The sequence below is a fragment of the Lates calcarifer genome, linkage group LG20 (genome assembly GCF_001640805.2).
Source record: "Lates calcarifer isolate ASB-BC8 linkage group LG20, TLL_Latcal_v3, whole genome shotgun sequence".
NCBI lineage: Eukaryota > Metazoa > Chordata > Actinopteri > Centropomidae > Lates > Lates calcarifer.
Window position 1 is genome coordinate 15,139,188 of NC_066852.1, and position 17,645 is coordinate 15,156,832.

At 42.3% G+C, this 17,645-nt stretch overlaps 3 protein-coding genes across 8 annotated transcripts; 2 read left to right on the forward strand and 1 right to left on the reverse strand.

Moving 5' to 3' along the window:
- The first annotated feature begins 632 nt into the window (after nucleotides 1-632).
- Nucleotides 633-7,171, forward strand: LOC108894023 (thrombospondin type-1 domain-containing protein 1). Of its 3 annotated transcripts, none has more exons than XM_051078634.1 (8): nucleotides 633-835; nucleotides 1,343-1,735; nucleotides 2,741-3,135; nucleotides 3,216-3,876; nucleotides 4,329-4,490; nucleotides 4,659-5,067; nucleotides 5,172-5,709; nucleotides 5,812-7,171. In XM_051078634.1, exons 2-8 carry the CDS (start codon nucleotides 1,684-1,686, stop codon nucleotides 6,442-6,444), a joined length of 2,850 nt encoding a protein of 949 aa, XP_050934591.1. In that variant the 5' UTR covers nucleotides 633-835; nucleotides 1,343-1,683; the 3' UTR covers nucleotides 6,445-7,171. The 3 variants fall into 3 exon arrangements, with proteins under 3 accessions (XP_050934591.1, XP_050934592.1, XP_018548082.1); XM_051078635.1 differs by having other exon boundaries at nucleotides 1,490-1,735; XM_018692566.2 differs by having other exon boundaries at nucleotides 1,618-1,735.
- fgl1b (fibrinogen like 1B) lies at nucleotides 7,021-9,695 on the reverse strand. 2 transcript variants are annotated; one of them, XM_018692569.2, is made up of 9 exons: nucleotides 9,554-9,695; nucleotides 9,371-9,472; nucleotides 8,836-9,103; nucleotides 8,536-8,695; nucleotides 8,282-8,379; nucleotides 8,033-8,121; nucleotides 7,816-7,941; nucleotides 7,656-7,720; nucleotides 7,021-7,403 (listed from the first exon to the last, which is right to left on the reverse strand). In XM_018692569.2, exons 1-9 carry the CDS (start codon nucleotides 9,557-9,559, stop codon nucleotides 7,223-7,225), a joined length of 1,095 nt encoding a protein of 364 aa, XP_018548085.1. In that variant the 5' UTR covers nucleotides 9,560-9,695; the 3' UTR covers nucleotides 7,021-7,222. The 2 variants fall into 2 exon arrangements, with proteins under 2 accessions (XP_018548085.1, XP_018548086.1); XM_018692570.2 differs by having other exon boundaries at nucleotides 9,371-9,466; nucleotides 9,554-9,633.
- A 1,215-nt stretch (nucleotides 9,696-10,910) lies between these two features.
- Nucleotides 10,911-17,625, forward strand: tpte (transmembrane phosphatase with tensin homology). 3 transcript variants are annotated; one of them, XM_018692095.2, is made up of 19 exons: nucleotides 10,911-11,375; nucleotides 11,761-11,851; nucleotides 12,053-12,133; nucleotides 12,234-12,281; nucleotides 12,413-12,574; nucleotides 13,193-13,312; nucleotides 13,991-14,090; nucleotides 14,190-14,253; nucleotides 14,374-14,438; nucleotides 14,637-14,697; nucleotides 14,777-14,858; nucleotides 15,054-15,142; nucleotides 15,273-15,334; nucleotides 15,410-15,490; nucleotides 15,859-15,964; nucleotides 16,067-16,164; nucleotides 16,257-16,352; nucleotides 16,462-16,532; nucleotides 16,639-17,625. In XM_018692095.2, exons 2-19 carry the CDS (start codon nucleotides 11,805-11,807, stop codon nucleotides 16,739-16,741), a joined length of 1,536 nt encoding a protein of 511 aa, XP_018547611.1. In that variant the 5' UTR covers nucleotides 10,911-11,375; nucleotides 11,761-11,804; the 3' UTR covers nucleotides 16,742-17,625. The 3 variants fall into 3 exon arrangements, with proteins under 3 accessions (XP_018547611.1, XP_018547610.1, XP_018547612.1); XM_018692094.2 differs by having other exon boundaries at nucleotides 10,911-11,253; XM_018692096.2 differs by having other exon boundaries at nucleotides 11,263-11,431.
- The last annotated feature ends 20 nt before the right edge of the window (nucleotides 17,626-17,645 follow it).

The following is a 17,645-nucleotide window of genomic DNA, read 5'->3' on the forward strand; positions in this document are numbered from 1 at the left end:
TTCTGTTACCCTGCCTCCTCCTGTGGGCCAGTTAGGATAGACAGTGCTATTGTGCCCAGATTTCCATATGAATATATATCATGAGTTTCTTTTAAAATCTATTCCTTTTAACAACAGTGTTACATTAAAAAAAGATTTATGTGTGACTGCCACTGAAAGGGTTGAATCACAGATCAGTCTCTTACATTGCACATATTTCCACCTGTAGTCAGTTTCCTCAGGCACCTGTACTCAAGTCTTTTGAAGACCCAGGTGTCTGTTGTTTGATAATCTACTGAATCATTCACTACATATAATGTAATATACTTAATATGAATGGGAATCACACCTGCGCCCAACTGTCAGAACTACTTTTAAACCAGTGAATAGTTTTGCTCCATTTTGCTTGTTAGTGCTCTAAGGCAGGAATGTAAAAGATAAACCTATAAAACTATTTTAATATACCGCTTTATTCTACTTTTTTCAGATACTGTTTTGTTTCTGTCAGCGAGCAGCCTAGTTGGTTTGTAGGCTGCACTGTCATCACTGTACATCTACATTTAGGGAGCGGGGGGGGGGGCACATAATATTCACTACGCCCTGTAGTTGACCGTGAGGTGACAACAAGCTGAAGCGGATCTCTCTCACGCGCTCGTGAGCACCGGCGCGCGCCTTCTCGGATAGAGAACTCCGCAGGGTTTGTCACGCCTGTCCCGCGGCTCACTCTCAGTGACAGTTATTAGCAGTGAATCTGTCAGAAGAAATGCGTTAGCAGCGCACACGGAGGAGCCGGTTTCTGTGTTTCTGGAGAAGTGGAGAGGATTAGTAATAATGCTGTGCGGAGTCAACAAGAGATGTGAGTAAATTTTCAAGCTATAACAAGCAGTGGAGGTTGCGGCCACGGTGTACCAAAGGGACTACATATGCTAGTTGCAGGTTAAGAAACATTTAGCCTGTGAATTTCTTATTAGCACGAGCTTAGGTGGAAAGTAGCCTAAATGCTAATGATACAACAAATTTCAAAATAAGTGACTTTCAGGCTTCATTGACTTAGACTCCTGATAACTAACCACAGATACATTTGAGTAGAAGAGAAAAATATTCAACTTATTTGAGAGTGGGCTCTGTATTAGAAAGACGTCTTTATCTAAGAACAAATACAGAATGTAAAATTTAGTACTACTGCCATATGTGATTACTCCATGTGTAGTGCAAAGATACCCACAATATAGTAACAGCGCACAAGTATCATGAGTCTGGTGCCAAACATTTCAAGTTTCAACATGTGTTTGTTTCTGAGACACAAAGTCAGTAGTAGTAGTAGTATTTGGCTCTACCTCATAAATACTTGTTATGGACAAAGCCCCCCTGTAGCTACTGCACTTGTGTGATGATGGCAGCTCTCCATGCCCATTGTGAAGATGGAAGGAAGAGGAAGACGTCACTGTAAATCCAGAAAACTCCACGGTCACAGCTCCATGCTCTAGCCTTCCTGTTTTTCATACCTCAGATGAGTGCGCTCCTTCTTCCTTGCCTTCTCCTGCCTGATGACACCTACAAGTTTCAGCGCAAGTCGTCGCCTGCCGCCTTCTTGTGGATTTCACTTGTTTGTTTTTGTGATTTGCCTCTGATTCGTAGAGGTCAGGGATGGTGGAAGAGGACGGTCATGTGGTGTAGGAGAAAACAAGAGGCCCAGACTTCGGAATGCCACAGGCCGTCTCACTGCTGCTCTTCCTGCTGGCGCTCATGGGATATGGTGAGGGTCACCAAACCATCTTAATAACAACTGAATGTTTGCAAGGGCTGGCAGTATCACTGATTTTTAATTCATTTCATCAAGCAAACGCATGTTAACTTAATTAGGCTAAACCACCCTATACTTTACCATGTGCCCTCATTCAAATGGGAGAGGGAAGTTGAGCCGAAGGGACAAGCAGAGGAGTGAAGGGGGTAACAGAGGTTCAGCCTCTTCCTTTTCCCACACTCTCTTTGCTTTGTGAGGATGTGAGGTTTGCACAATAGGATCTACTCACCACACACCACAGTAGCTCCTAAAATAGTATGCTACTACAGCTATATTTTTACTGTATCCCAGGGCAGTGATGATACACTAACGTGCTCAGAGGTAGTGCTAAGCTGTTAACTAACTTATTTTGTGTGTGAAAGTTGTAGCTTACTGCTATTGATGCATATCAGTTGTTAATGGATCCACAGTGCTGGAGTTGAAAACTGAGCTCATTTTGAGTAAATTCCATCATTTGTGGCTTTGTGGTTATTAAAATTGAACTTGATGTCACTCGGTCACGGGAAATATATCAATAAGCCTACACATGAATTATTGCTACATAATTGTACATGTTTTGCATCATGAATCATGATGTGCAATTATGTTGTCAACATTGACACTACATAGCAATTAAGTCACAGAGTGATATCTGAAATTTGTGAGAATGTCAGTTCCCATTTGACTTCCACTTTCCAAACATTAATTAGACAGCTTCACTTTATAATTGTCCACACCTACATGGATATAAGGATATGCCCGTTCTGGAAAATGTTATTGAATCACTGCATTAAATTGAAGCAGAGACACACCCTTTGGGCATGGTAACAGACAGCTTGAAAAAAAAAAAAAACTGAAAAAGCTGACATGAAATATACACAAGAAAACAACAAGGACAAAATCTGAGACCACATTTTATCCATGGTTGACAACATGAATGAAGAGCCCTGTCTCACTTCTGTGCATCCTTTCCTGTAGCTTTTGCAGGGCTCAATATCTGGCCCTCTCTCCACGTTGCCCTTAGCAACGCCAGTGTATTTGTGGACTTCAGCACAACATCCAACATCAGCACCATCCGCGACATAAGCCTCTCTCTGGTCAACACGGAAACCAACACCACCCTCCTGACCAGGACTCTTCCTAACAACCAATCGGCCGGAAGGGTGGAGTTCGACTGCTCCTGCTTCCTGTACGGAGGAACTTTCAGGTTCCTGCTGAGGCAAACCAGCACAGCTGCACTTTTTCATGCTAATGGAACAGATGCCAGTAACACGGAGAGCACCACCTTGTGGTGGAGTTCAGAACTGCGGGTGCAGTGGCCTACCTTTCACATCGCTGTGGAGAGGGCTGGAAACCACTCAGGATCTTTTCAGGCAAGATAAACATGAGCTCAGACTTTACACACTAAGCTGCACAGTGATTCTCATACATTTCTTCCTCTGTCTCTCACCAGGTTAGGATATCCACTAACGAACACTTTCAGGCTTGTTCCAGTGGCCTCGATTCTGCTCTCTTCCTCGAGGTCAGCTACATGGAGTACAACCAGATTGGGCGAAACAGCATCGACAAGGTCCGAGCCCGCACACGACACCCAATCAAACCCCTCCGCTCCCAGAGTGTCGAGCTGTCCTGCGCCTTCCCATTCACAGAAAGAGACTTCATACGAGTGGCTCTGTGGTCTCCACATGCAGCACAGGAGGTGAAGAGCTCCGGACCTCTCTACCTGTCGCGTATCTTCTCCTATAAACTGCTGGTGGAAAACGCCAACGCTTACAAGAGCGGTTGTGAAGGGACTATGACTGTTAAGCTCATAACCCCACCGTGTGCTCACATCATTGGGAAAGTATTGCTGTATAAGGATGTAGCCGTCACAAGAGGGGCTGCTGTTTCCTCTGGGATTGGACCAGGTGGAACTGCACTGATGGGGTTTGGTCCAGAGGAGCCCTCCTCTCCTCCACTGGCCTTTAACTGGCTGACTCAGGGAGAGAACGAGACAGAATTCAACTGCTCTGTGTTTTACCCAGGAAGGAATAAGTACTGCTTTCGCTTTGTCTTCAACTTCAGTCGTTCCCCTAGTCCAGCACAGACCTGTTTGGTGGTTCACAAGAGTGCAGGTGAGATCTGATACATCAACACATTCGCATTCACACTATAGTAACAAATTAAATGGAAATCCAGTAAATAATCATGGTTATGTTGACACATTAAGCATAGTCAGTCAGTTATAATTATTCAAACATGGGAGTAAATCAGCTACAACCATCACATTCCCATTATAGAAAGATGCTTGCAGCTGTGTCCTCACTTCATCTATTTTGGGGATTAAACATCAGACTTCTTTTTATCTGCAGAATTCTTACTTTTCTGCTAGATTTTTATTTCCACAAAACAATGCAAGCTTTTATATTATATAATATTATAACATATTATAACATATGTATATATATATATATATATAAAATCTTTCTGGCATCTGATGATATTAATGAGAACAGAACTTCACCTCATAAAGGCTTGTAAATTAATGTATTTATCAGCAATTTATATTATTATCTGTTCTCTGCAGAGTCATGGGGGCCCTGGCAGCCATGGAGTGTGTGCAGCGTGAGCTGTGGAGAGGGGGTGAGGGAACGAGTGCGCAAGTGTTTGCTGCCCTCAGGTGTGGGAGGGTTGCAGTGCACTGGCATGGTGAAGGAACAGTCTGTCTGCTCACTGGAGGACTGTGCCGGTCAGTCACTTCAACCATTGTTTCCTTTTTCCTTGTTCCTTCTCTATTTTCTGTGTAATTTTACTCACATGTCCTCATCTTTTCTAGACTAGAAAATGATTTAAAAAAAAAAAAAAAAAAAAAAACTTGATACACTGTTGAACATAATTGTCTCTCTCTCCTCCCCAGTGTTGCCCCCTCCTTCTCCATCCCTCCCCCCCGTACCTGTCGGAGTTGCACCCCTCGGCGGTAACGTGGTCGTGGTGGCCGGTATCTCTCTTTGCCTGGCTGTGATTCTAGTCACCGTCGTGGTGACAGTGTGGAGAAAGCTTTGCCAGACCCCTCAGTGCAGCTCCGTCCGCAGAGGCTCCATGCACTCCCCCGGGGGACGCAAGCTCTCAGACGAGGCCTCCATCTGCGCGCACAGCCTTCAAAGGCCCAGCCTTTCTGACGGCCACGGCCTACCGACGAGTGTGGGCCAGAAAGACAGGCCTTCCCTGGGTGGTCAGCCTCTCTCACAGACCTTGGTGATACCTCTCTCACAGGACCCAGAAAGGCTGTCTCCCACAGGTCAGAAGATGTTGCCACCAATATTTGGGTATGTTCAGAATATTGTTTACTTTCATCACGCAATCAAATTTATTTTCAAACTTATTCTGTCGCTCCCCTTTCCCAGAAAATAAAATATTATTAACTGTGTAGGTACCGACTGGCTCAGCAGCAGTTGAAAGAAATGAAAAAGAAGGGGTTAAAGGAGGCCACACAGCTGTACCATGTCTCCTCAAGCCCAGTCCATGACACCTTGGTGGAGACGTCTGCTTCACCCACCAACTCCCCGACTCCCACACCAACTGGATTTGTTCATTCTGCCCTCCCTTTGGGCCTCCAGGATGACACCAACCACAACCATTTTCGTATTGCAGCTCCCTTTTCTGAGCTGCCATCGCAGACTTCGAGGGTCATGCCGGACAGACTGAGTCCCAGAGTGGACCTGGTCTTAGGTCCTCCTGTCTCTGCAAGTGGGGGCAGCTCGAAATGGCGTGACCGCACTGCTGACTGGGTGGAGATGGTGGAGAGGAGCGGGTTAGCAGGTCTCAGAGGAGGAGGAGGAGATGTAGGAATGGGAAACTCCAGTCACAAGAATCCAAATTTCCGCCGGACCTCCAGTTTCAATGATACCAAACCTCAGCCTCCATCTTCTGCGCATTCCAGACAGTTCAGAGAACGGAGCATGACCCAGGTCGCCTATCCATCTTTAATTATGTTTATCTACATACTGCAGGTCAGATTTGTGTAGGTCTATTTTTTCAAGTTTAACAAAGACTATACGTTATCATTTCAGGTGGGATCTCGGACCCTTCCTGAAGGAAGTTCCTGGACCAAAGGAGGATGGGAGAGGCAGCCTTTCCGCTCTTATCCCATTCCAGAGCATGGGGCTTCAGAGTGGGTTAAATCCAGACCCCAGAGAAATGACCAGAGGAAGCCCTGGATAGAGACAGCTGTTCCCTCTCACAACAGTGAACTCAAACACACCGGAACCAACACAAACAGCATTTCAGCATCTGAGAAACACACTAAAGGAGACCTCAGCAGCACTGGGGAAAGGCAAAGAAGTGGTGAGCCTGGAGGTGGAGGTAGAGAAGGGATCTCAGGGATTGGGGGGCCAACCGTAGTGCACCAGCTGAGCATCGAGCGGGCAGAGCAGAACTGGAACCGCCGCGGCCCCTCGCCCATCCAGAGGAACATCCTGGCCCGGAAGTTAAAGGAGGCTCAGTCCTGCTCTGGGGTCAAGGGGCGACAGCGGAGCTCCACCTTTAGCGTGTCGTCCTCTGAGCAGAGGAAAGGTCGCTGCCACTCTCTGCCCATGTCTGGAGACTACAGCAACAGTGGCGGCTCATCCTACAGGCTGAGCGAGGCAGAGCAGAGGATGTTGGACCTGGATCTGTCCTCATCATATGTGGGGGAGGAAGGTTAAATCATGCAGGTTTGTAGCATTATACCTGGTTTAGGGTTAGGTATTTACATTTACATTTATTCCAAACCTAAATCTTCTCTGCTAAATCTGTGACTTTAACCTAAGACACACGCATCAGTGAAGATTGTTAAGAGATTTTGTTCATCTATGAGAAAAGATGAGAAGAAAAATCTGATATTTAAGTTTATTCTATTTCAAAAAAAGTTTTTCTATTGCATTGTAATTGTTTTAATATTTCATTTTTTTTACTGTCATTGTTTCTCTTTTTTATATCAAGTACTGGTACAGTATTCATCATATTAAGTCAGATTTAAAATGGCCATGTACCTACATCTGTATACACTGTTAAACACAAGCTCCATCACTGACAGAAGACTGGTTCTACACTGCTGAATGTGCTGTTTATATCATGCTGTGAAGTCATGCTGTGCTCTCACTATGATATAGTTTACTGTTAAGGGACCTTTTGAATGTGTGATCTAATCAATGTCAGTGTGTGTTTTTTTACAGCAGTTGTATCCGGACGTGACTACATTTGAGAACAGTCAGATATGAACATGAGCGAGGCAGCACAGCTGAGATGCTGTTTGCTTTATTGTTTGAGTAATGTCATACACTTTATAGAAAAGAAGTGCTTACTGGAAAAAAGATACTGTACCATCAACATTTTATAATAGTTTCAAACTATGAAGCAAAGGGAGAAATTTAAACATTTTGATTTAAAACATGACATCAGTCTTTGCCCATATTTTTTTCCTTCATTCTGAATCAGGTGTTGTTATATTTCTCCTGCTCCGCTGCCCACGATATCCAAGAAAACCAGAGGCCGCACCTTCATGGTGGTGTGTCTAAGGGAGTACCAAAGGCCCCTCCAGGTCCCCCACACCACGCCATTGTCGTACTTGCCCGTGTACTTCCCTTTGCGATAGAACTTCCCATTTAGGTTGGCTGCATGACATCTGTAGATGGAAGGTTAGTACGCAATGTCAAGGGTGTAACATTTTGTATTTGTTGGAGGCACGTGAAGAAGTATGTTTGAACGGCAATTTTCTCACAATAAAATGCAAAGAACTGTATCCTGAGCTTCATCAGTTTGGTTCTGTCCATGGTTCAACAGGCAAAAACAAAACCCAGTAAAGAAAACAATTTCCAGAGAAGGCATCACAGTTCAAGCGATAATGCTTGTGCAAGAATCAAACAGAAAGTCTCACCTGTTGAACCACCATCCCGCCTTGTTCTCCTGGGCACAGCTGCCCTGAAGGTAGCGGTCATTGTCCTGTCAACCATCATCATCAGTCAATAATCTTTCAACTATTAGCTGTCACCATAAAAACATCATCTCGGATCAGTAAAAAGGGATAGAAGACAAACCTGATCCCTGGTGCTGAACTGCATGCCGCTGAGACAAGCAGACCACTGCTCCACCATCCCTCTGCCACCAGTCAGAGCATCTCCAGCTTTGCCACTGTACAGCTCATACTGGAGACGATACTTATCCTGGAACGGACATTAGAGCGAGTTATGTTTGTTGGGAATTGCGGATACTTCTGAGACAGAGAAACAGAACTGTAAAATGTGTTTTTCTTACAGACTCATCTGTGATCCTGAAGTTCTCATAAAATGCGTGACTTCTCTGCCCATCCCAGTCCATCAGATCTATCTTCACCAGGTTCCTTCCTTTAGGACAAAGAAATACAGAGAATCGCTGAGAAACAAGTAGCCAATCAGACTGCTTCTAAATAAAATGCAACATACGAAAGTAAATGTTAAACAGGAACTTATATTCCATTATATTTGAGTTTGTTATATCTTCTTGTGGATTTAAATAATTGCTGACCTTCTGAGATCAGAGAATGAATGTGCTCATTCCCCAACCAAAACTCATCATTCCACAGTTTAAAGTCACCAAAGCCGTCTTTGTAGTCGACCCAGTCTCTAAAATGAGAATTAAGCAGATGTCTTACTTCCAGTGAAACAGCTGTAGAAGCTCCATTAACGCCCACATTGTAATCTGATGCTGGGCTTTGCCAGGATTTTTTAAGACTAATTTTCCCACGTACTCTAAGTGGGATATTTCCTCTGCTTAAATACCTGTTGAAGTCAACTTTTCCATGCCGGCGTCTCTGAAACACCGTCCATCCTCCTCCGTCTTCCATGTCGCAGTAGACCAGAAATGGGTCCTGGTGTGGTTTGGGTCTGATGCGGTAGAAGCCACTTGGCGGTCTCAGTCTGTCAAACAGCTCAGAGCAGTCTAGGAGGACAGCAGAGAAAAAGCCTTAAAGGTTACTGATTAGCATCATTAGCATTGTAACTTAGACTATACTTCATGTTGCATAATTAAGTAATTCTAAGCTGCATAACCATAATTTTGATGATGCGAGCATTTCTCACCTTTGTCATGGACAAGTAAACTTCCTCCTGGTGGAAGTGGTTTCATCGGCATCACATCAGAGCCATCTAATGTCCCACTGCTGTTGTGGTTTCCACCGGAGGCCGTGTCGGTTTCAGGTTCAGTACTTGGCACAGCAGGTTGAACTGGGTGGAAATATTTGTGCTTCTGCAAGTGCTCAACCTGCCAAGTCACGATCAAGAGTTTGTTTTCCAGTTTCTTTATGCTGTGCTTGAGGACTGCAACATCTCGCCCGCATGGGTCTGTTGCCTTAAATGAGAAAAAGCAGTATCAAGTTATACATGACATTTCTGATCTTGTTCTTAAGACTATATTGGTATCCAGAGAGAGGTCAGTAAAACCATAGGTCCAGTCCTGCAGGGAAACAGGGTTTATTTAGGTAGGTCTTTCTAGGAATGACAGTTCTTAAACAACCCAGCCTTTAAGTAACACTTCTTCAAACATTGATTTTCAAATTGTAAGTGACAACATAAAAACAGAAAGAGCATATCCTAAAGAGGAGAATCACTTACTCACCAACAAGTATATAGAAGAGGCCACAGGGCACACCAGAACCAACATCAGCAACACTGACATGACTTGTAGGAAGAAGTCCCCTGCTGCAATATCAGTCTGAAACTATAAATATATATTAAAGACTGGAAAATAAACAGATACTGGTCAAGAGACTGCAACTCTTCAAACTTATTCTCTGTCTACCTTCATTTCACAACGCTTCCCCTTGTTTTGTCCAGGTTCAGTGTTCTTTTCCTCTAAAAATGTTGTCAGTATTATTTATAGGCTGGGCAGTTCTGCATGGTCCACATTAGGGGATCCAGACTCGGCCAACACTGCCAAACACCGAACTCAAGCCAGCCTGCCCGTTTCCTCATCTATGAGGCATTCTAGTGTTCAGAAAGGTGAAGCTGATCCCAGAACTGCAAATGGCGTCGTGGACACAGTGTGCCAAGAGTACGTCATTCCTTACATACCACAGGTGCTGTTGATAGGATTTTTTCTTTCTTTCTTTCTTTCTTTATATCTTAATGTTTTGAAAAGACAAAATGAGTGTAAACAAAACATATTCTATTGTCATTTCAAGAATTTGTTTCTGTATGTTATAACGTGTTGGTCGTGATTTCATGAACTGGATGACTTTCAGCCTTATATGGAAAGGAGAGCAGGGCCAACAGAACAACAGAACAATCTCTTAAACAATCTCTTAAAATGCAGTTGTACATATTAAATAAGACTACATTGTACACAAAACTCACAGTTTGTTAGTTCATTTCCCTTTGGAGTATCTAAAGTATCAGCAACCTGGTAAGAATTATAGTTTAATATGAGAACAGTTGTCAGCACCAGAGGAAACAGCAGACAATGATGGTGTGGCTGAGACAGGTCATCAAGTTTAGGATCTAAAATATCTAAATTCTTGACAATTTGCCCATCACAAGTTTCCAGAGTCCACAAAATGGTAAAAACGTGTTTACCTTATCTAACCATTACAGTCAAAACAACCAAATATAGTCAATTCACCATAATATAAAACAGAGAAATGCAACAAATGACTCATATAAGTGTGTGGTGTAGAAAGGCTCCCCCCTATGGTACTTGTTGGCTATTGCACCATTGGGCATAAATGGGGGGAGAACTGCAATAAAGCTGCTTATATTCTTTATTAATATACTGACAATTTTTTATTGTGTCCAGGATATATTTTTCTTTATTATACAATTTAAAAAAAATAATTTTTAATTAAGCATTTTACTACTGTTATATGGGTTATATATACCTGAGTTCCTTATGTTTGCAGGGTTTTGCCCTCTTAACTGTCAACTTTGATTCATGTTTTCCCTCTTTTTCCAAGGTATTGTCCATTCAGCTGGAAAATATAAGCTCAACAAATGTATATACCAATTATCACCAATCTTGCAAAAAAGCAAACATGATTATTATTATTATTATTATTATTATTATTATTATTATTATTATTATTGGCGGGTGGGGGTGCCATATTTTGGAGTATTTGGCGTTTTGGAATGCGCCTTGAATTAAAACCAGATGTTAGAGACGGGGGGGTGTGAGGTTGCTGTTGCAGCCTGTTGGCCTACTTTTTAACTTAAAACTAACTTAAATAGCTGTGAACAGGAAGGTTATGGTCAGACTCAGTGACGGTGTGAAAGTGCCCTGAAGAGGAAAGATGAGTAAGATGAGAGAGGAGGAGAAAAAAAGGTCTGAGCGTTTTCTACTGAAGTCCAGGAAGTCCGAAACCGCTACGTTTGCAGAAAACGATGAGGAATAGGGGATGGATAGAAGAAAAAAAATCTACCCGGTTAACCTTTGAACCGTCTTCCTTTGTCTTCACACGAAGTCACAAGACGAGTTCTCGTATAATTTCGCGAATGACTGTCCTAACGGTAAGCAGGCGGTGCGAGGTTTAGCAAATTTTTTCGGGGATTGATTTGGTGTCAGCGGGTAAACAGACACTATCCAGGCAAGGAGAGGAAAAGACAGAGGGAAGGCGCTTGCCCCAGAGGAGGTGAAAAGCGGGTGGTTTGTGTTAAAACTTGCTGGTTGTTTACATTTTTCCTAGAGGTAATAGCAAACTAAATGCTAATTTCTTGCTCGCGAGTTTGGTATTAACGGCTAATCAAAGCACCGGTTGCTATGCAATCTGTTCCAGGAAGCGTGAACTCCTGGATGCTCATTAGCAGTTAAATGTTTAAAAAGAAAGTGTGTTTGTGTGTTTTGAACAGTGGCAGGATGTGTGTTACAGACCGATATCGACAGATACTGCATTTTATGACAGGACATTAAGTTTTTGTCCTCTTGTCTTCCCTGTTTTTTTTACACTGTAACCGTACAGCAACTTGCTGAACAGGGGAAAAAATGTAATTTTGTCACATTTTTGTTTTGAAATGCAGAGACAACAGGTTCAGAGCAAAGCGAGAGGGAAGACACAGACATCATGTCCTCTGTCCATTTCAACCCAGGCTCGGATTCAGGTGTAAATGGGTGAGGAATATAATTTGTCATGGGAATATTAACCTTTACTCTGTGTATGTGTGTGTGTGTGTGTGTGTGTGTGTGATTTTACAGCACTGTATAATGCTTACCATAGCTGCTGCTTTGCTGCTGTGTGAATGTAGTGTTGTTGTTTTATGTAATTATTTGCTGAGATTTTAGTCTTATCTGTGTTATCTATCTATCTGCTAGAAACGTTGCAAAGATGGAGGATGCTAAAGTGGAGATTGATGATGGAAAGGACGAGAGTGTGGTGCCAGACACGATGTACCAGTAAGTTTATACACCTTAGGCTGCAGACAGCTTTGTGTACAACCCTTTATTCTGAAGCACACCTGCAATGATGAGGTTTGACTTTCTTCCGTCTTTGCAGCAACATCCGGAAGAAGATTGCACCTTTTGTTATGTCCTTTGGATTTCGGTGAGTGTGATTTGGAAACTGCTTTGGAGAGATTTTGGCTAATCTAAAGTGATACTTGATAATGATGCTTCTTTCTTTCCCTAGTCAAGTTTGATGATGATGATTGTGATGGTATCTGTCTTTTCCTGCAGTATATTTGGAGTGATACTGATTGTGGTGGACATTGTGCTGGTGATTGTGGACTTAGCCCTGCCAGCCAAGAGCAGAGAGGTTGGAAACGCCTTAGAGGCCGTGTCCCTCACCATCTCCTTCTTCTTCCTCGCTGACGTTCTCCTGCGGGTCTATGTGGAAGGGTGAGTTATAGCCACCTGTTTTTCAGTGTGTTTGTGATAGTCAACATCCTGTCACGATTAACAAGTTCTGCACGCTAGATTAATTTTTGTGATCTCAGCATCTCCTCCCCCAGTCTTTGTAAACTTTGTGTTTATTATTACTGGGGAGTGGATACAGTATCAACACTTGTGCAGTTTAATGCCTTGTAATAAATGTTACCTTTGCAAAGCTGGTAGTGTTAATTATTTGCTGACACTGAGAGAGAAAGCGGTTAATTCATGTGGCAGTTTGTGGTTTTGATTGCAGTACATTGTAAATTGTCCTGCTTGCACGCTACAACCGCCTCACTTGTCAATGTGAGAACAAGAAAACAAGTGATGCAAACATTCCCAGAGTCCTGTGTCAGCAGAAACCAAGAGTGATTAGCTGTTAAACAGGAAGTTATGAAGAGGAAGCTGAACAGGAAATGTATGGCATGTATCGGGCTGGTCCTTGGGAAACATAATGACTAAAGAGTGCTAGCGCAGTGTCACTGAATAAATCCACTTTAGCTTCTAACCATGCTAGTTGATACTGCTCATTGCATGATGAAGGCAGTTTTCTCAACAGCATGTTAAGTGTCTCATGCCATCTTTTAGGTTCAAGGTGTACTTCAGCTCCAAGCTGAACATCGTGGATGCCTGTGTTGTGGTTGTCACCCTGGTGGTCACCATGAGCTACACTTTCACTGACCTGTCAGGCGCCAGCCTCATCCCCAGGTACCTGCTTTCCCCTGCATTCCCACCTAACAGACATGAAACCGCACTAGACATGGCTCATGCAGTTGTGTTAGATAGATTAGATTAACTTTATTGTCCACCTAAGTGGAAATTTGTCTTTGGCTTCTCATCCAATCCAATAAAAAAGGACTGTGTACAACTGTCTTACTTATCAGGGTGGTGTAGTTTACACCTCTGTCATTCTTATTAGTCTGTATGATATCATGGTATCACATAATTCCCAGTACAGCTCAGCCTAGCTTCTGTCTGACAACAGGTCTAATCAGTCACAGTGATCGAAAGCACATGTGTGGGTGTGTAGGGCCTTTAAGATTGTTTAATTAAAAAAAAAAAAAAGCCTGGATGGATGATCCTACTGTAGGATCCTTAAAATACTACCTAACGCTGCAAAAACAATTCCTTTTTGTATGAGAGTGCTGTTAACTTTAAATGTATTGCAAGGGTCCAGGCAATAATAATCTATTTCTTTAATGGATTTTTTGCCTTTAATAATGATACTGATACCCATTGACTATATTACTGTTTCATCATTTTTAATATATATAAATATATATATATATAAATATATAAATATATATATACTCAACACCACTAAGATGTCAGTGTTTAATGATTAGAATGACTATATATATATTTATTTCATGTATTTTTCATCAGGGTGGTGACGTTTCTGCGTTTCCTGAGAATAATAATCCTGGTGAGGGTTTTCAGACTGGCTGCTCAGAAGAAAGAGCTGGAGAAGGTCACAAGGAGGATGGTAACTGATGTTGTAAATCTGGAGTCTATTGGAGAATTACAGCTGTGAAGAATTGAGATTGACAGTAAGAGAGACTTGACTTGTTATTTTTTTTCTCAGGTGTCTGAGAACAAGCGACGTTATCAGAAAGATGGATTTGACCTTGACCTCACCTATGTCACAGGTAGGTGTTACGTGCTGTATAAAACAACAAACGTGCATGTCAGAAAATACATCTAAAGAGATCAGATAAAAGTACACCCTTTAAGAAGTGGAACATTTGTCTGCTTCTTCTTCTCTTTAGAGCGCGTCATCGCCATGTCTTTCCCCTCCTCTGGGAAACAGTCCTTCTACAGGAATCCAATTGCGGTAAGTCTGACTGGACTTACATACACACTCATTAAAGTCTGTGTCAACATGCATGAGTTCACCTCCCTCAATTTTTAGATATAATGACACACATTAATATCAAAATGAATTTGTTCATATGCCCCGTTAAGTTAACCATTGAAGCATTTGTACACACCTCCACAGGTGCTTTAACCTATTCCTCCTTTGTCTCTGTAGGAGGTGGCCAGGTTCCTGGACACAAAACATGAAGGCCACTATAAAGTTTACAACCTGTGCAGTAAGTTGGATCCCCTTCTCGTCACATGTGTTTCATCACCTCTCTGTAAAACTACACAAACCATGTCTGTTGTTTCCAGGTGAGAAAGGTTACGACCCTCAGTTCTTCCACTACAGAGTTGAACGGGTGTTCATCGATGACCACAACGTCCCCTCCTTAGAGTGAGTAACAGTTTCTTTTGTGATGTGTCATTTTTGTTTCGTCGTTCTAGGCATGTGTACTGACTGCAAACAGTCCTACAAAGTACTATCTACACATACAGAGACAGCATGTATCACAAACAAGCATTACTTGTACAATATTTTGTCAGCTAATCTCAGCGTCTTTATCATTGTGTGTTCCACTGTCTGTCTCAGGGACATGCTGAAATACACAGCAAGTGTGAGGGAGTGGATGTCTGCCGATCCCCAAAACATCATTGCGATTCACTGTAAAGGAGGGAAAGGTGATGCCAAAGATCCCTACTTGTTTACATTATCAGTTCATGACTTATTTGAGCAGAACAAAGACATTATCTCGGTGTATTGTGTATCATACATACAGTCATTTGACCACGACTCTGCTCTGTTTGACAGGACGCACAGGTACTATGGTGTGCACCTGGCTTATTGACAGTGACCAGTTTGAGAGCGCACAGGTACATCTCTTTTAACTTTGAGACTTGTTCAAGGGTTAATGAATTAGCAACTACAGATTTGTGTTTGTCCACCAGGACAGTCTGGAGTATTTTGGTGAGAGGAGGACAGACAAGAGTCGAAGCTCCAAGTTTCAGGGAGTGGAAACTCCCTCTCAGGTAAGAACAGTCCATACTTACAGAGACTATACTGTAATAGAAGCATTTCTTAAGAAATTTTTATGACTTCACTCAAAGCCACTGTGTGTAGACTTTTAATAATTCTGACTGGCACTTTCCTGTGGTAGTATTAAAAAATGAACTACAGACATACACTTACACCATCACAATAACATGATTGATACAAGTTGAATAGAGCATTTTATAAGTGACACTATTATTGCCTGTGTCATTTGTTTTTTTATCCTTTTTAATAAAGAGAAAAAGATCAGTGGTTACAGTTACTTGTTAGCATCTAGCAGTATCATAAAAACCTTACACAGAATAGCAGGTGAAGATGCTTTATCTTTGTTGTGTCTGGACCACAGAGCCGGTATGTGGGGTACTACGAGATCATGAAAACCAAGTTCGACAGACAGCTGCCTCCACCTAAAAGCCTCAGGATCAAGAGCATCCGCATCCACTCCATAGCAGGTAAAACCCCTGAAACCAGCAGGATGCTCAGATACGTAACTTCATCCTTTAAATTTCTCTTTCTGATTGTGTTAACATCTGCATTATTCGCTCCTCACCCAGGTGTGGGTAAAGGCGACGGCAGCGATCTCAAGGTGAAGATAATTGTGAAGAAAGAGCTGGTATTTCAGTGTGTGTGCGCCAAACAGGAGAACTGCACAGTAAGACTCACACACAGTCAGCACATGACGCTCGTCAGGTGACGCTGATTCATCTATCGACTGGGGGTTGACATATTTCTGGTGTTTTGTAGGTATTTCCAGACGTGGGTAATAATGCAGCAGTCATCAGCCTACAGAATGGGCCTGTGGTTGAAGGGGATGTTAAGGTCATGTTTGAATCAAGTGCTGTGAGTGTTTCCCCTTACACCCTTAAAACTGCACATCTGAGAGAAGCTTAAGTTCAGCCTGATTTGTCCTGTGATTCATCTTATCTTTTGCTCTCATCGCTCCCTTCAGGGTCTTCCAAAAGGATACGAAGATGTTCCGTTCTACTTCTGGTTCAACACTTCCTTCATAGAAGATAACAAGTATGTTCCTGTTGCTCTGATGTAATTTTTTCTGTTGCTCTTGACTGAAAGTTTCTGTCACTTTCTGACTGTGAACCTTCCATTTTCCCACCCAAACTCTCCACAGGCTGTTTCTACCTAGGGAGGAACTGGACAACCCACACAAACCCAAGACCTGGGACCTGTACAAGGAGGACTTCGGCGTCACTATGAACTTTTTAGAACCATAATAAAAGCCCTTAAGAAGGATGAAGAGGAAAAAATGGCTTGTTACAGTTGTACATTAATGATGAATGCTGAGCAGAAACTGGTAGATTGAACTCTAACTAAAGAAATGAATAACAGCACAATGTTAAAATTGAAAAGAGGCATTAAATCACTTAAGTCATGTAGACTACACTGTTGCTCTGATGAGATGTAGCTCTTAAACTGAAATGTATAAGAGGGGATATGTGAGGAAATACTATCAAATCTCATGTCTTCCAGTGAGTCGGTTGATAGCTGTATGTGTGATCACTCTAATATGCTGAAATATAGGGATAGATTTGTCCCTGATAAAAGTCAATTTATTGAGTCACTGGGTCTTACTCCCCAGTGCTACGTTAAATTCATATCCTCTGAAGTATTTAGTCAATTTGAAACTACCATGTCTCGATACGTGTACATGTAACAAATGGTCGATCAGTGAAGTGAATCAGACCGAGGTGTACTCCATGAGGCAACAGTTGGAAACCACACAGCAGTTTACCAGAACACATGATGACGTGAGAAGCAGAGTACCAAGTTTTCTCATAGAGACTCATAAAATAGATGCGACATAGCTCCACATTAAGCTCAAGTTTGAGTTTTGGATGCAGCAGGGATTGAAAACATCTCTAACTTTATTTGTTTTGTGAAAAAGGGCCTCTGTGGTGTGAAGTTTGACACTAAAGGGATCATTGGTGAGCTGTTAATGTGAATTTTGATACTTGCCATAACATCTGGAGAAGACTAGTCAGTGAATAAACTGTTGATTCCTATTACCACAATAAGCAATTAGAAGTACATGTGCTTTTATTTTTGAAAAATTTCACCAATGTATTGCTACAAAATAAATGACTTTTTAAATTTGGAATACGTTTTTTCCCTTTACAG

Bases quoted from the DNA above. Each gene is read 5' to 3' on its own strand.
- tpte (XM_018692095.2), top strand. From the start codon at position 11,805: ATGTCCTCTGTCCATTTCAACCCAGGCTCGGATTCAGGTGTAAATGG. The intron at 15,335-15,409 runs GTACATCTCTTT...TTTGTCCACCAG, and splicing joins ACCAGTTTGAGAGCGCACAG to GACAGTCTGGAGTATTTTGG. The intron at 16,533-16,638 runs GTATGTTCCTGT...AACTCTCCACAG, and splicing joins TCCTTCATAGAAGATAACAA to GCTGTTTCTACCTAGGGAGG.
- fgl1b (XM_018692569.2), bottom strand. The intron at 9,104-9,370 runs GTGAGTAAGTGA...TTCTCATTTAAG, and splicing joins CCTCTTCTATATACTTGTTG to GCAACAGACCCATGCGGGCG. The intron at 7,721-7,815 runs GTTTGTCTTCTA...GATGGTTGACAG, and splicing joins AGTTCAGCACCAGGGATCAG to GACAATGACCGCTACCTTCA.
- LOC108894023 (XM_051078634.1), top strand. From the start codon at position 1,684: ATGCCACAGGCCGTCTCACTGCTGCTCTTCCTGCTGGCGCTCATGGGA. The intron at 3,136-3,215 runs GCAAGATAAACA...GTCTCTCACCAG, and splicing joins ACCACTCAGGATCTTTTCAG to GTTAGGATATCCACTAACGA. The intron at 5,068-5,171 runs GTATGTTCAGAA...TTAACTGTGTAG, and splicing joins ATGTTGCCACCAATATTTGG to GTACCGACTGGCTCAGCAGC.